This window comes from Syngnathus acus, chromosome 4 (assembly GCF_901709675.1).
Source record: "Syngnathus acus chromosome 4, fSynAcu1.2, whole genome shotgun sequence".
NCBI lineage: Eukaryota > Metazoa > Chordata > Actinopteri > Syngnathiformes > Syngnathidae > Syngnathus > Syngnathus acus.
Genome location: NC_051090.1, coordinates 4169665 through 4182683, shown reverse-complemented (window position 1 = coordinate 4182683; position 13019 = coordinate 4169665). Strand labels below are relative to the sequence as shown.

General features: G+C 43.7%; 3 protein-coding genes across 5 annotated transcripts; 2 read left to right on the top strand and 1 right to left on the bottom strand.

The window, feature by feature from the left end:
* The first annotated feature begins 546 nt into the window (after positions 1-546).
* On the top strand, positions 547-2994 carry LOC119121313 (E-selectin-like). The gene is made up of 9 exons (XM_037248746.1): positions 547-650; positions 732-810; positions 900-1298; positions 1374-1478; positions 1565-1756; positions 1846-2034; positions 2395-2592; positions 2681-2813; positions 2902-2994. Exons 1-9 carry the CDS (start codon positions 648-650, stop codon positions 2960-2962), a joined length of 1359 nt encoding a protein of 452 aa, XP_037104641.1. The 5' UTR covers positions 547-647; the 3' UTR covers positions 2963-2994.
* A 917-nt stretch (positions 2995-3911) lies between these two features.
* LOC119121326 (E-selectin-like) lies at positions 3912-5977 on the top strand. 3 transcript variants are annotated; one of them, XM_037248769.1, is made up of 8 exons: positions 3912-4012; positions 4075-4112; positions 4232-4627; positions 4737-4841; positions 4902-5093; positions 5167-5259; positions 5320-5484; positions 5526-5977. In XM_037248769.1, exons 2-7 carry the CDS (start codon positions 4085-4087, stop codon positions 5364-5366), a joined length of 861 nt encoding a protein of 286 aa, XP_037104664.1. In that variant the 5' UTR covers positions 3912-4012; positions 4075-4084; the 3' UTR covers positions 5367-5484; positions 5526-5977. The 3 variants fall into 3 exon arrangements, with proteins under 3 accessions (XP_037104664.1, XP_037104663.1, XP_037104662.1); XM_037248768.1 differs by having other exon boundaries at positions 3999-4112; positions 4917-5093; XM_037248767.1 differs by having other exon boundaries at positions 3999-4112.
* Positions 5978-7250: 1273 nt separating this feature from the next.
* On the bottom strand, positions 7251-11692 carry lmx1a (LIM homeobox transcription factor 1, alpha). Its single transcript, XM_037248764.1, has 7 exons — positions 11514-11692; positions 8706-8926; positions 8407-8585; positions 8209-8286; positions 7891-7975; positions 7653-7826; positions 7251-7594 (listed from the first exon to the last, which is right to left on the bottom strand). The coding sequence occupies exons 1-7, from the start codon at positions 11690-11692 to the stop codon at positions 7473-7475; spliced, it is 1038 nt and encodes a 345-aa protein (XP_037104659.1). The 3' UTR covers positions 7251-7472.
* Between the last annotated feature and the right edge of the window lie 1327 nt (positions 11693-13019).

The following is a 13019-nucleotide window of genomic DNA, read 5'->3' as shown; positions in this document are numbered from 1 at the left end:
TAAGCAAGATCCTTCCGTGCATCTTCCAGGAATAAATCAGCAAGAAGACTTTCATGTATTATATATATATATATATATATAATATATATATATATATATATATATATATATATATATATATATATATGAACAATATAATTAATTTTATAAATTTTTTATTTTATATATATATATTTTTTTATATATATATATTTATATATATATATATATATGTCATATATATATATATATATATATATATATAAACACGTTTGCATGAACAGTTTAAAATATGCCATTTTCAAGAATGTTGTAAAAACCACTATAAATAAAAACAGTAAATAAATAAAACAATCAAATAGTTCTGGTAATCATTAGGCAAATAAAAATAATCCAATCAACAGGTGCTTCCGCCAGACACAATGAGAGCACCCCACACACACACACACAACCACCCTTTTGAATTTTTTTAAGGAGACGGTGTAGATTAAGTGGCTGGAAGGGGGTGGGAATTTCCACCAAAAGGCTGACGACAGCTTCCCGGAAAGCTGGACCACGCGGGCGAGGGGCTTTAAAAGGAGGCAGCGCAGCATGTTTCAGACACAATCATCTCACTCACTGAAACCTAACACAAAAGGCCGATAGACTCGCGCTATACATCACTTAAAATGGTAAGTGTGAATTTCTTCATGCATGAGAAAGCAGCAGAATGTTGGAATTTGACTCACTTTATCCTTGCTTTTTTTTTTTAGGAATTTTTCTATGGATTACTTCAGAAGCGTGCATCCAACATGTCCAGCTCGTGGATCAGCTTGGCTTTTATTTTCTCAAGTAGGTGCAAACCCCAATAGAGCTAGATCACCATTTTGCTTTTGCTTTTTAAGTTGTTCTAATATCTGGTTACGTCCCTCCATTCTCAGTGCTTTGCATGCAAGTCGATTCCTGGTCCTACTTCTTCTCTAACAACACGATGGACTGGGAGCAAGCCCGAGCGTGGTGCCAGGAGAACTACACCGACATGGTGGCCATCCAAAACCAGGATGAGATTGCCCATCTCAACGGGTGGTTGCCCAGAAAGCCCACCTACTACTGGATCGGCATCCGGAAGATCAACGGCACCTGGACCTGGGTGGGCACCAACAAGACCCTCACGGCCGAGGCCACCAACTGGGCGCAGGGCGAGCCCAACAATGGCATAGGCGGCAAGATCCTCGGCGAGAGCGAGGATTGCGTGGAGATGTACATCAAGAGGGATTCGCAGCCCGGGAAGTGGAACGACGAAAGGTGCAGGAAGAAGAAAACGGCTCTGTGCTACACTGGTGAGTGGAGTGAACTGCGTTTAAAAATATATATATATATATTCAAGCACGTAAACATTTTTCTTCTCATCACAGCTGCTTGCCAAAAAGACTCCTGCATCCACGGAGAATGTGTGGAAACCATAAACAGCCACCAGTGCCAGTGCTTCGAAGGTTTCTATGGAGACAAGTGCGAGCATGGTAAGGATTTATTTTGACAGAAATGATTTTGTGAATTGTGAAGCATCAATATAAAAAAATATATATATCTATAATTTGTGTTTCAGTGGTTCAGTGCAACAAAAGCGAGCTGACCCTCCCTCCCAAAGCCAGCATGGTCTGCACTGACAAGTATGGCAACTACACTTTTGACTCGCTGTGTCACTACTCCTGCGAGGAAGGTTACAAACTCAGCAGGCCGGAACCCTTAAGGTGCACCGCCACCAAAAACTGGTCACATCCACCTCCAACATGTGAAGGTGAGCGGAAAATCCACAAACAACCAAACTTTACTTGCCGTATTCCAGAGTGCTGATTTCCTGTTGTTCTTTTTTTTGTTGCTCTGCAGCCGTCCAATGTCCGGCTCTTCTCCACTTGGATAACGGCACAGTCAGCTGTGGAGATGATCCAGATACAAGGTTCAGTTACGGGAAGAGCTGCACATTCAGCTGCAACCTCGGTTATCGGATGGAAGGGCCGGCAAGTCTGACGTGCACGTCGGCTGCAAGGTGGAGCGACATGATGCCGCGCTGTGAAGGTAAGAGAATATATGGTGCTTAAACTGCAGCTAGCAATTATTTTAGTAATTCAATACTTTGTTGTATTTATTGCTGTTTCTGCGGATTTTGACAATTTCAAATTAAACTTTAAAATTTAAACTTTTTATTTTATTTTAATTATATATTAATTCATTTAAATGATATATTTAAACAAACAAAGATTAATTAAAATTATATATGTATCTAAATGAATAATTATCAAAAATAATAATCATAATAGATTTTTTTGGTTGGTTCATTATTAATCATTGCACCTCGATATAATTTTGTACATGCAAAAAACTTCTAAAATGAAGGTCCGTTTTTCTAACATTTCTTCTTCACCTCCCTTTCTGCAGCAATCACATGCCCTGCCCCCGAAGTTCCCAAAAGCGGCCACATGAACTGCAGCCCATCCCTCTCCCCATCCTGGACCCCCTACCCTCACGACACAGTCTGCACGTTCAGCTGCCATGAAGGCCACGAGCTCCAAGGTGCAGTCAGCATGGCGTGCACCCACTTGGGCGAGTGGAACGTCCAACCTCCAACATGCACAGGTATCAAAGTGGACCAGGCGGCATGAAAATATCCAAGTTGTTTCAATTGGTTGTCTGTGGTTAACGAATATTCAAACCGTTTCTGCAGAGGTCACGTCCGAGTTGGGGGCCATTACGGCTGGTGCAGCGGTAGGTGGCGCCGTGTGCTTGTCTACTCTATCTCTGGTCATGTGGCTCCTCAGACGGATGAGGAAGAAGGCAACTAAGTTTGAGCTGAACAGGTAAGAAATTCGACTCGATAGTATCAAAGCAATCAATGGAGTCTACATGACGTGATTTTGAACTCATGTCTCATCTTTTGTCTTACAGCAACTCCGACATTGAAGACCCTCCTCAGGTGTACAAAAACAGCATTGACAGCCTCATATAGGGCTGTGACATCACCACCATGAGATCATTTGAGAAAAAAGAAAAATTGTTGTGCTTCTCGCCATGTCGCTGACATGTATTTCCTCCCAAAGGGAGTTTTGTATTGAGCACATTGTTCGACACCTTTAGGAACACGCCGGAAGTGTGATGTCATGTAAAATAGTATGCTGCCATGTTCTGAAAAAGCTGTGAGTAATTTAGTATATTTATGTAATATGTGATATTATTTATTGTCACATTTAGAATGTTCTTTCATTGTCAAAATGTCTCTTATTGTGCTTTAATTATTTTTTGTTGTGTTTTTTTTTATATCATGACATGTATGTCATCTATTTTGTAAATGCACTGAGTAATAAAATAAAAATGTGAACAAAACAAAATTTTGTCACTCTATTTTATTTGTTGAGAGTCAATGAAATTATTAGTTATCACCAATTGAGGAAAAGTACTAATTATAGCAAAGCCTTATATTGTACCTAACATTTTTAGACATATTTTATTGAATCTTTTCATGCAACAAGACATGACTTTGGCCACAATTTGGACATTTTCACTTTTGTTCCATTCAACGGCTGAGTTCAAGGGGACATTCCCGCTCGTGTTTTTCTGTCAAAGTTGGGCAGCAGCAGAGGAAGTAATTTTCAGATAAGATAACCCATTATTATTATTAGCCTTTGAGTGGAGAGTCATTTCTGCATAATATTTCCATTATTATTTGTCATCCATTTCCACTTTGGAGGAAAAATAGATGTGAGGGCACTCTGAGGGTGATACTGTCATTAATCAGCGGACTTATGTAACCACAAACTATCGTTGAACTTTTACGGTATTTGCCACACAGACACAAAAACGCAATGACATGACATTATATCCCAAAAGTTTTTTTGTTAAGCATTTGAAAGGCAAGCACAATTCAGAGTTGACTGTAATTTTGTGGCCATCAATCATCACTTGGATTCACTCTGTGTGGAAACATCCAGGGATTGTCCTGAGTTCCTATAAGAGCTGGACATGGAACTCCCCTCAACTGACCACCACTCTCTTTTTGCAGGTGAGTGAACGATCTCTCCGTAAGCAAGGATGAATTATGATTGATTTTCTTCTGCTTTTCAGGTTGCTGAAAATGAAGTGGACACTGGTGCTGCTTCTTGGTGGGTACTCGAACAGTTGTGGTGTGTTGACCTCACATAGAAATAACCAGGACTAAATGTGTGCCGAAACACATTAGCGAGGATTAGCATAACTTTTTTTGCTGTCACGTTCCTATCAGGTGGATCCCTAGCAGGGGTCAGCTGGGGCTGGACGTATCACTACTCCAACATCACCATGACGTGGACCCAGGCCCGAGAGTGGTGCCAGACGTACTACACAGACATGGTGGTGGTCCAGAGCCAGGACGAGAACGCCGCTCTGGTCTCCTTTTTGCCGAACAAGAACCACAGCCCGTACTATTGGCTAGGGATCACCAGACTGCAGAAGGACGGGAATTGGATCTGGATTGGGAATAACAGCACGTGGGTCGGCGAGGAGTCGTGGGCGGAGAACGAGCCCAACAACAACCAAAGCTGGCCCGTTTGCGTGGAGCTCTACGTCAACGCCCGAGCCAATCGAGGGAAATGGAACGATGAGAAGTGCAGACAGAGGAAATATGCGGTGTGCTATCAAGGTCATTTGAGTTACGGAATCTCAGTCAGAGTGGAGCAGAGTACCCCATAATTAATCATGATTATTTGTTTTTTATCGTGACGTATTTTAAATATTTTGTTCCATGACAGCTCAATGTAACGCGACTATATGTGGAAGAGGAAGATGCCAGGAGGCCGTCAATAACGTCACCTGCCTGGATGAGCCCGGCTCTGAAGAAGATGCCTGCCAAACAGGTAAGCCACTTTTTTAGCTTTCAAGGTCATCTGAAGTTTTCTACTTAATTCGCTATTTAGTTTCTGTGCCCCCAGCCGTGGAATGCCCGCTTCTGTTTCACCCCAACGGATACCTCCGCTGTGGAGAAGGAAACCAAACAGTCAACTCCTCGTGTCAGGTCACATGTCACCCTGGCTTCCTGAGGATCGGATCGGGGGAAGTCACCTGCGGGTCGTCGGCCCGTTGGAGAGGCCCGAGGCCCATCTGTGCGGGTGAGCCGATCATTGTTATGATATATATGAAATATTATTGTTGGCATAACGATTACTATCATTACTTCCTCAGGCTATAAATTTGTGTTGGTTGCCGTGACCTGCGGAGTCATCACATTTTGTTGCAGCTGCTGCATGTGTATTAGTTGGATGAAAAGCAGGAAAGGTAAATTGGCATGCAACTTCAATACAACACTTTGAATACAGATTGTAATCATCATTTCAGGTCGACAAGAAGAAGAGGCAAGACTGTCCAGTGAATTAGAAGAATGAAGAATAACCTGAGTTTGTGTCGTATAATGACTTCATTTTGTATTCACTTCAATTCGTGCTGGAATAGTTATAGTGCTTACTTGCTGTTTAATCCTGCACAGACAGAAATTTGTAATCCCTTTAGGACTAGTTTTTTGTTTTAGAGGATCTCGTCAACCACTGCAATCCTGCTTTTTACACCTACAGAAAGCTATTTGTTCATTTTATGTCTATTATACATTTGTCTGTTTGCATTTTATGTTAGCATTTGGTAGCTTTACTAAGGAAAAGCTAATTGCTTGTTTTCAATACACATAAAAAATACTCATAATCCGAGATATGCAATGCAATCGTCACTCAATATTCAGACTGTTTTGCTCAAGGGTGTGACACCGAGTGAAAAGAATTTGATCTGATTGGCACAAATGTACTAAATTGTTCTGTTGGAGTGGTGCGCTTCCTGTCTGCCAGGAAATGCACATTAATGAGTGTTGATGAGGACTGAAAGTTCAGCGACGACTCGTGACTAACACAGTTTCAGGTCAAAGAAGAAATGATGTGTATCACCATAGGTGACAATGTGAGAGGAAGCATGATTATAATTCGCTGGGGATAGGAACTAGGCAAAAAAATGTTCAACAAATTCAGGAGCCATATTGAAGGGTGACACTGGCCTAAATTAGCAACTAGAAGCAGCAGGGCAGATTCAAAGCACACTGCCGCCCTCTAGTGGCAGACGTTGGGACATGTATATAATAATAATTCAATAAAATAATCCAATTCAAGAAACCTCCATTTACTACTTTTCTATTAGTCGTGTCTTTAACGACATCTAGTTACATTAAAAGCCCAAAAAGCATAAATAGGTAAGCTTTTCATCCAGCATCTTATAGACTTAAAAAATAATGCAATTGGGGAATTATTAAATATATGGAGCTTCACTGTAACTTAACGGGTCATCTGGCATGAAAATACCATGAAGTGCTGTAAATGGCCGATGACAACGGATCTTCAGCACAGCGTATTCATCCGTGCTGGCATTGCAACAGCATGAAGCCAATTATTGCATTTAAAAAGGATGTGTGTGTGCGTGTGTGTGTGGCCTGCTTCTTGGCACGGCCGCCGCAATAAATAACCGGACCGCTGACAGGAAACTGTCAACTACCTTGAGCATAATAACGAGGTTATCGCCACAAGCTGTGACCGTATGATCGCAACTCGAGTGTTGTTCCCGAACCCGTCACCATCACTGCATGGCAACTGCAGGAAGTGAGATGACCACCTTGGCTCTCCTCTTTTATATTTGGGTTTGGCTCTCATCCCGTAATCTAATTCAAGGCATTCACAAATTTGCCTATTTTCAAATTTAGCAGAACCTTACTTGGAAAAACTCACCTATTCGCTGTTTTGTGCATAATTTGTGTGACAAGATGGTGCCTGAGGAAAAGTTGTCCCTGGACCAAAAGTTTGGAGAACCCCTGCTCTAGTTAAAAAGATAAAGCGGCATCATGATACTTGAGTTCCAGACGCCGGGAGCGCACGTAGACACAAAAGAGGGGCCCCACTGCACACTCTACTGCACACTTGTTTGGCTCTCTTGGCAGAAGCACAGCACGCTGACAGACACTTAGATTGTTCCTGACCATTGACTTGCGCTCTCTGATCGGCGAGGTCTCGTTTCATAGCGGGGGAAACACGAGACGGGTTCCAGGAGAGGGTTCACGGCGAGGGCAAGGAAGCCAGGGGTCTTCGTATCTCCCGGGTCACGGGGAATGGGACGGGGAATGGTAGGCCAGAAAAAGGCAGGACAGGACAAGAAAGTTGGAGTCTGCTCATCAAACAGAAAAAAATGGCGTCATTCAGTTTCACTGTAATCTGCACGTCACACACTATGCCGCGGCCATTATTTATTGAACATTTAAAAATGAGCACAACCTACAAGAATAAATACACATTCAAACAGTCCTTCGCATCCATTGTAATCTCGTAATGAGGCGTTCAAGCATTCTCGAGAGGGCGGATGGTCAAAATGTCCGACAGAGCCGAAGTCCACACATTTGCGCACCTGTTTGTCTTCTGCTGAGTCCGTGTGGATAAAAACCGAGCGGACGCGATGAAGATCGTCCCTCAAGAGGTGAAGTAAGAGTCCTGCATGGAGTAGAGGCAGTCGATGGGGGAAAGGAGGGACGAGGTGTCCACCAGAGACATGCAGTCGCCGTCCACCACGTCGCCGTAGATCGCATTCAAACCTGGACAAGAAAACGCTTTTTAATTTGAAGAGCAGAAACTGGGAGTCCTGATTTTTACCGTAGGGGTGCATGTGATCTCCTGGCATCTGAGGAGGGGTCAGGCCTTGTCCGAAGGGGTCCATGTCAAAGTCTTGCTGATCCACCCTTGTGAATCCCATCTGCTGCTGCTGGATGTGAGAGTAGGAAGAGCCCAGATGTTCCAGCTGGGATGTAGGCAGGCCATTGGGGGGCGCTGTGGAGCAACGGGGAAATTTCACAATGGAGAAATTTGCAATTTGTCAGTCGCTGCGGAATACCTTTGTGATGTGATGGCTCTTCTTGCTCTTCCTGAGTCGGCTGCTCATGTTCTTGCTGCTGTTGCCTCCTGGCCAGTTTCTTCATCTAAATAAAATAAAATAAAAAAGTATTTATTCGATGATGAAGACATCTTTCAGTGCTTTAGGAGTGAACCACACGAGTCCACTCTGTGAGGAAATATGAAGTTTCATCGCCGTGCGCTGACATGTCATCGGGTTCCTCTATGAGGAGATAACCGGGCTGATTTCACCTTTGGCAGACGGCACCGTGCCGAAAGAGATTTTCTTATTTTGTGTGCGTGTGTGTGTGTGTGTTACCTTGGCTCTTTGGTTCTGGAACCAGACTTGCACAACCCGGACAGTAAGGCCAGTGTCTGCTGCCAAGGTCTCCCGTACCTTTAATTTCATGAAATAATGATTTTAAAAAGAGAGGAAAAACAACACAAGTCGTGTCAAGGTTATACAAGGTGGAGCAAAAGTCCAACTTTTAAACAAACGGAAGAATCGGGACTTTACCTTTCGACACGGCTTGGATGAAACCTCAAAGGAAGCTTTGAAGAGTCGTCTTTGCTGGGTGGTCAAAATTGTGCGAGGTCTTTTAGGACGTTTACTTTCTTGCTCGTTGGATCGGACTCGTCTGCTTGTGACCCTCCTTGAGTTGTCTTCCTCCACCTCCTCTTCCACGTCACTTTTATCTAAACGAATATTCAAGCATTCGATTATGTTTGGGAGTCCTTGAAAAAAAAAGATCGATCCTGGAAGGGGTTCCTTGAAGAACCTTACTGAACATCTGAAAGACAATTATGAGCTCCCACCTGTGTCAGATGAAGTCGGGCTGGCCACCCGCTGGTGGTAGTCTTCCCTGGCGCACACAAGCCGGCCCTCCCTGACTACGCAGAGATCTCCGGTCCTCAGCGGGGCGGAGCACACGCTGCAGGTGAAGCAGCGAAGGTGGAAGACGACGGGCCCGGCGCGCAGCACCAGCTCCGAGGGGGAGATGTTCTCGGCACAGCCCCCGCAGCGCACTGCAAACAGCCTGGTGAGAAGGAAAGAAACGTGACAAAGCAGTTTATAAAAAACATATCAATGTAATTAAATAGAATTAAACTCCCCTCAGCTCTTCTGTACGGCACTGATATTAGTTGTTCTTCGCAGAAGATGAAGAAAATTGTCTGGCTACATGTTTTGCTGCACCATTTATATCCAATACACGTATTAGAGCACTGGAGCATGGACTCTATTTAGCGTTAGCATTAAGCTAACGTATTGAAAAACTAAGCTAGGCGGTTGTTTTGAACACAGGTGATGTAATTGTTTATTTCGATTGTAAACTTTAAGTGGAGTGGCTTATCAAGGTATCACTTTGGTCTTGGCACAAAAACAGTTCAGCAAATAAGTTCCCAGGGAATGTTGCTGAATTGACTGTCACTCGGAAAGCCTCCCAGCCTCTAACCGTCTCACTGACTTGATCCCCGGTTCCTCCTCCAGATCCTCCTCCCACTCCAGCCGCTCAGACGCATACCCCCAGCATGGCGGGTGTGCGTCTTAGCGCCTGGCAACCGGGAGCGGCGTGGGCTTAGCCACGCCGTGACACGGTTGCCGTGGCTCCGGCTTCCATGTCGGCGGCCGGGCCCCCAGGGAGCGTCCAGAAAAAGCTCACGGCGGGCCATGGCTCCAGGCGGAGGGGGGGAATCAGAAATCCCGGCGGGAGAGACTGGGCCGCCGGTCCTTGGAATTATCCGTGGAATTATCCCCGAGTCTGCTCAACCAGGGTGGGACAAAGACAGAGCCCCCCCCTCCCTCCCCAAACACTCAAGCAGCGGGGCTATTGTCCCGCGACTGGCACCGACCCATCTTGGGGCTGTCATGCCAGATGATGCGTCATCATTCTGGAGTGGACATGAGAAACTGACAGCTCTTTACACTTCACTGTAAAGTCCTTTCACATATTGCGCTGGTGGTCTCGAACCTAACCACAATGGGGTACCATACTACAATTTTGGGACAATTTGTTTGATGGCAGGCTTTCCTTTTGTAAAATGTATAAATAATATATATTCATTTAAATGCGGTGCAATTGTACACCACCGCAAACGACAATCACAAAACTTACGACAGTTATCTACCAACGGCTATATCACGATTTTCAACAAGAAAAGGTGCTGCTACATCCTTGTCAATAGGTCGATATCCTTTTACATTCCTCTGACTCTTGCTGAGCGGTTGCCGGGGGAAACAATGAAGCCTCCTCAGGGTCAAGTAAGGTCCCATGTGGGTCGTCTGCCCCGAGGCCGCGGTGGCGTGCACTTTAATTTGGCCGGCATGCCGCTCGCTCGCATTCCTGAACGTTGGGGATCAATGAAGTCGGCTGAAAAAATGCTTGGAATGTTTCTATGACGCGACGACGCAATTAACATACTCAAATTGGGTATGGTGGAAGACAACACTTATAAAACTGGTCCAATGAGAGCCAATGCTGGTTATTTATATTATTTATCCCCAGCATTTATATTACTGACATTTTCCAAGAAAAAAAGTAACTACAGTTACACTTTGATTAATTATCTAGCCAAAGGAAAATGTAAAAAATGTAGCTAAAAAGCCCCAAAAAGTTTTGTATCGATTAACATGCACACAAGCTGTAATGTTGCCCATGCGAAAAACACGAGCTTAGACTGGTGCGCTCTAGTGGACACGTACAGAAGCGGATCCGGTTTCTGGATCAGGTGAAGCAGGACTCTGTGTTTGTCAGATACAGATCTTGAGGGTCAAGGACACTGCCAGTCATGTGACCGATATGACCGGCGTGCCATCCAAGATCAATGTGCTGAGGCCAAAACTAATTCTTGGCATTTGTTTTTGCATTTGATTTCTGTAATATAAAATAAATACTGAGTCTGCGGGTGAGGCAAGAGGCGTGGTGGAGGGGTCAGTATACGTGGACGGGAGACTTGAAATCTCAGAGGCGGAGCTTTGGCAGCAGGACACCCGCTAATTGGTCAGGTCAGATATTTCACGGTTGGCTGGGTGTCGTCCCATAGCGTCGCACAGGGGCCGCGGCGAGAGCGGCCTTCCAGATGCCACGACGCTTCCGATGCCAGAAGCTCGTGACGGTCGCTGTCCGCCAGAATAAGTTAATGTAAGAATATGACATTCGCTAGGTGGCTCGGTTGCATGAGGAGAAGGTGATTAGGAAGGAGTAAGCAGATAGGTGATGGGAGGTTCGGATGGAGGGAGGAAGGGAGGGAGGGAGGGAGGGGGTTACCTCTTTACCATATGTTGGCCCCCAGCTTGTCATTACCGGGCCAATGGACCTTGCGATTTTAACACATTTTGACAACGTGCCATTTGAGCTCCACTCCTGCTTGTTTGTGCGCGTGTGCGTTTCTATCACACCTCTCACCCTCAGTCACCTTGTTCAAGTTTTGTGGAGGTCAATTTGAAAGAAAAAAAAAAAGACGCACAAAGTTTTCACATGGAAACACATGGAAGTCAAAATGTCCTGAGAATCACACAATTTCCTGTAATGGAATATTTACAGTCACCTGTGCATTATGATTATATTTTGGTGAGTGTGTCCTGCACGTTTATTAAGATCGTATATTTAAATCGGAGTCACTTACTTAGCATAGTCCCGCTTGCAGTAGAGTCGCTTCTCCCGCACGAAGCACGAGTCCCGCAGCGCGTCCCCGCACGCCGAGCAGCGCGCACACGCCTCATGCCGGAGGCCGCCCGCCACCCGCAGCAGGAACTTGTCGGAGATCGGCCTGCGGCAGCCCGCGCACACCGGCCTGCGCTGCATGTCTGCGAGGCAACATGCAATTATATACTGGAAATCAACCGACGTGGATCATGCGTATGAGCTTGATGCGCACCACGTGACACGACTTTTGATTATGAAATGAAAAATGAACATTGGGAAAGAAATGACACGCAAATGGTTCATTCCAATATCGTAATGTTATTATTCAATACTCACTTATTTATTACATTCTCATTAATTTAAAAAGTGCAGTTGTTGAATTATAGGTTGATACATAATTAACAGATGAATGAACTCATGGAGTTTTTATACAGTTTACAATACTTACGCAAATCCTATGAACCTTTTTTTGTAAAGATTTTGTGCATTATTTAAAAAGAAAATTCTTAATTTAAAGAGCAAAAAGTATTTTTCGAAATACATAAAATATTCCTAGCAGAAAGTATTAAGTAAATAAAATTAATCATTCAAACTCACGTTTTAAGTAGGCCATTTTTCTGTGATGATTTTATTTAATACAGGTTGTATTTTTTTAATTATAAAACGGTCATTTCATTCAAATGAAACAGTTTCTCAGTCAAATATTAACATATTTAATATACGTATAAACTTTGAGAAACCTTTAGATACATTTTAGAAATACAGTATGTATTAATATCTGATCTTATAAAACATGCATATATATTATTATATGCATTTATAGAACGTGTATTTTCAACAGTTCTTCCAATTGAAACAAATATTTGCCAAATATACTCCAGTTACCCGACACGCATGGAAATTAATTTCTTGCCACCGTTGGTTGCACGTGAACATTTTCACCAATCGCAATATTTAGTGATTTAAATACGTACAGGATGTGATGTCCATACCTTCTGAAAGTAAGTTTGCAAAAATGCTGATCGTGGTATTGAGGGTCCTCTCAGAGCATCTCCAAGTGGATGGACGTGCAGGTGGCGTTTAATAGTTAAGTGCCCGAAAGTTTCTCCTCCTTGGAGATTCTTCTTCTTGTCGTTCCCACACTTTGGACTTTCTATCAAGTATTCTGACAGCAGGGAGAGATAAAGAGAAAGGCAGAGAGAAAGAGAGCAAGAGAGAGAGAGAGACTTGCACCACGTGCACACACACTCGCACAAACATACACCGTCTGACCCCGCCCCCCTACATATCCCCAAAATAACTTACCTTTTATTTCTTCTCAAAAAACAAAAATTAAAATTTCATTCGAAAATGATCCAAAAATGTGCTAAATTACGGATAGAGGAACGTAATCAAATCAGATAAATACATAAAGCTATGGTTTCAGACTGTTCCTGAAGGCAACAATAATACAAATAGCTCTACCGCCCCATCTAGTGGTCAAGAA

What these genes read in the sequence shown, in the direction of transcription:
- LOC119121313 (XM_037248746.1), top strand. An exon ending in AACGGCTCTGTGCTACACTG is followed by an intron (nt 1,299 to 1,373) that starts GTGAGTGGAGTG and finishes TTCTCATCACAG; the next exon opens with CTGCTTGCCAAAAAGACTCC. An exon ending in TCCACCTCCAACATGTGAAG is followed by an intron (nt 1,757 to 1,845) that starts GTGAGCGGAAAA and finishes GTTGCTCTGCAG; the next exon opens with CCGTCCAATGTCCGGCTCTT.
- LOC119121326 (XM_037248767.1), top strand. Translation starts at nt 4,049, where the DNA reads ATGATTGATTTTCTTCTGCTTTTCAGGTTGCTGAAAATGAAGTGGACA. An exon ending in GACACTGGTGCTGCTTCTTG is followed by an intron (nt 4,113 to 4,231) that starts GTGGGTACTCGA and finishes CGTTCCTATCAG; the next exon opens with GTGGATCCCTAGCAGGGGTC. An exon ending in CCCGAGGCCCATCTGTGCGG is followed by an intron (nt 5,094 to 5,166) that starts GTGAGCCGATCA and finishes TTACTTCCTCAG; the next exon opens with GCTATAAATTTGTGTTGGTT.
- lmx1a (XM_037248764.1), bottom strand. Translation starts at nt 11,692, where the DNA reads ATGCAGCGCAGGCCGGTGTGCGCGGGCTGCCGCAGGCCGATCTCCGAC. An exon ending in CCCGACTTCATCTGACACAG is followed by an intron (nt 8,586 to 8,705) that starts GTGGGAGCTCAT and finishes ATATTCGTTTAG; the next exon opens with ATAAAAGTGACGTGGAAGAG. An exon ending in CATCCAAGCCGTGTCGAAAG is followed by an intron (nt 8,287 to 8,406) that starts GTAAAGTCCCGA and finishes ATGAAATTAAAG; the next exon opens with GTACGGGAGACCTTGGCAGC.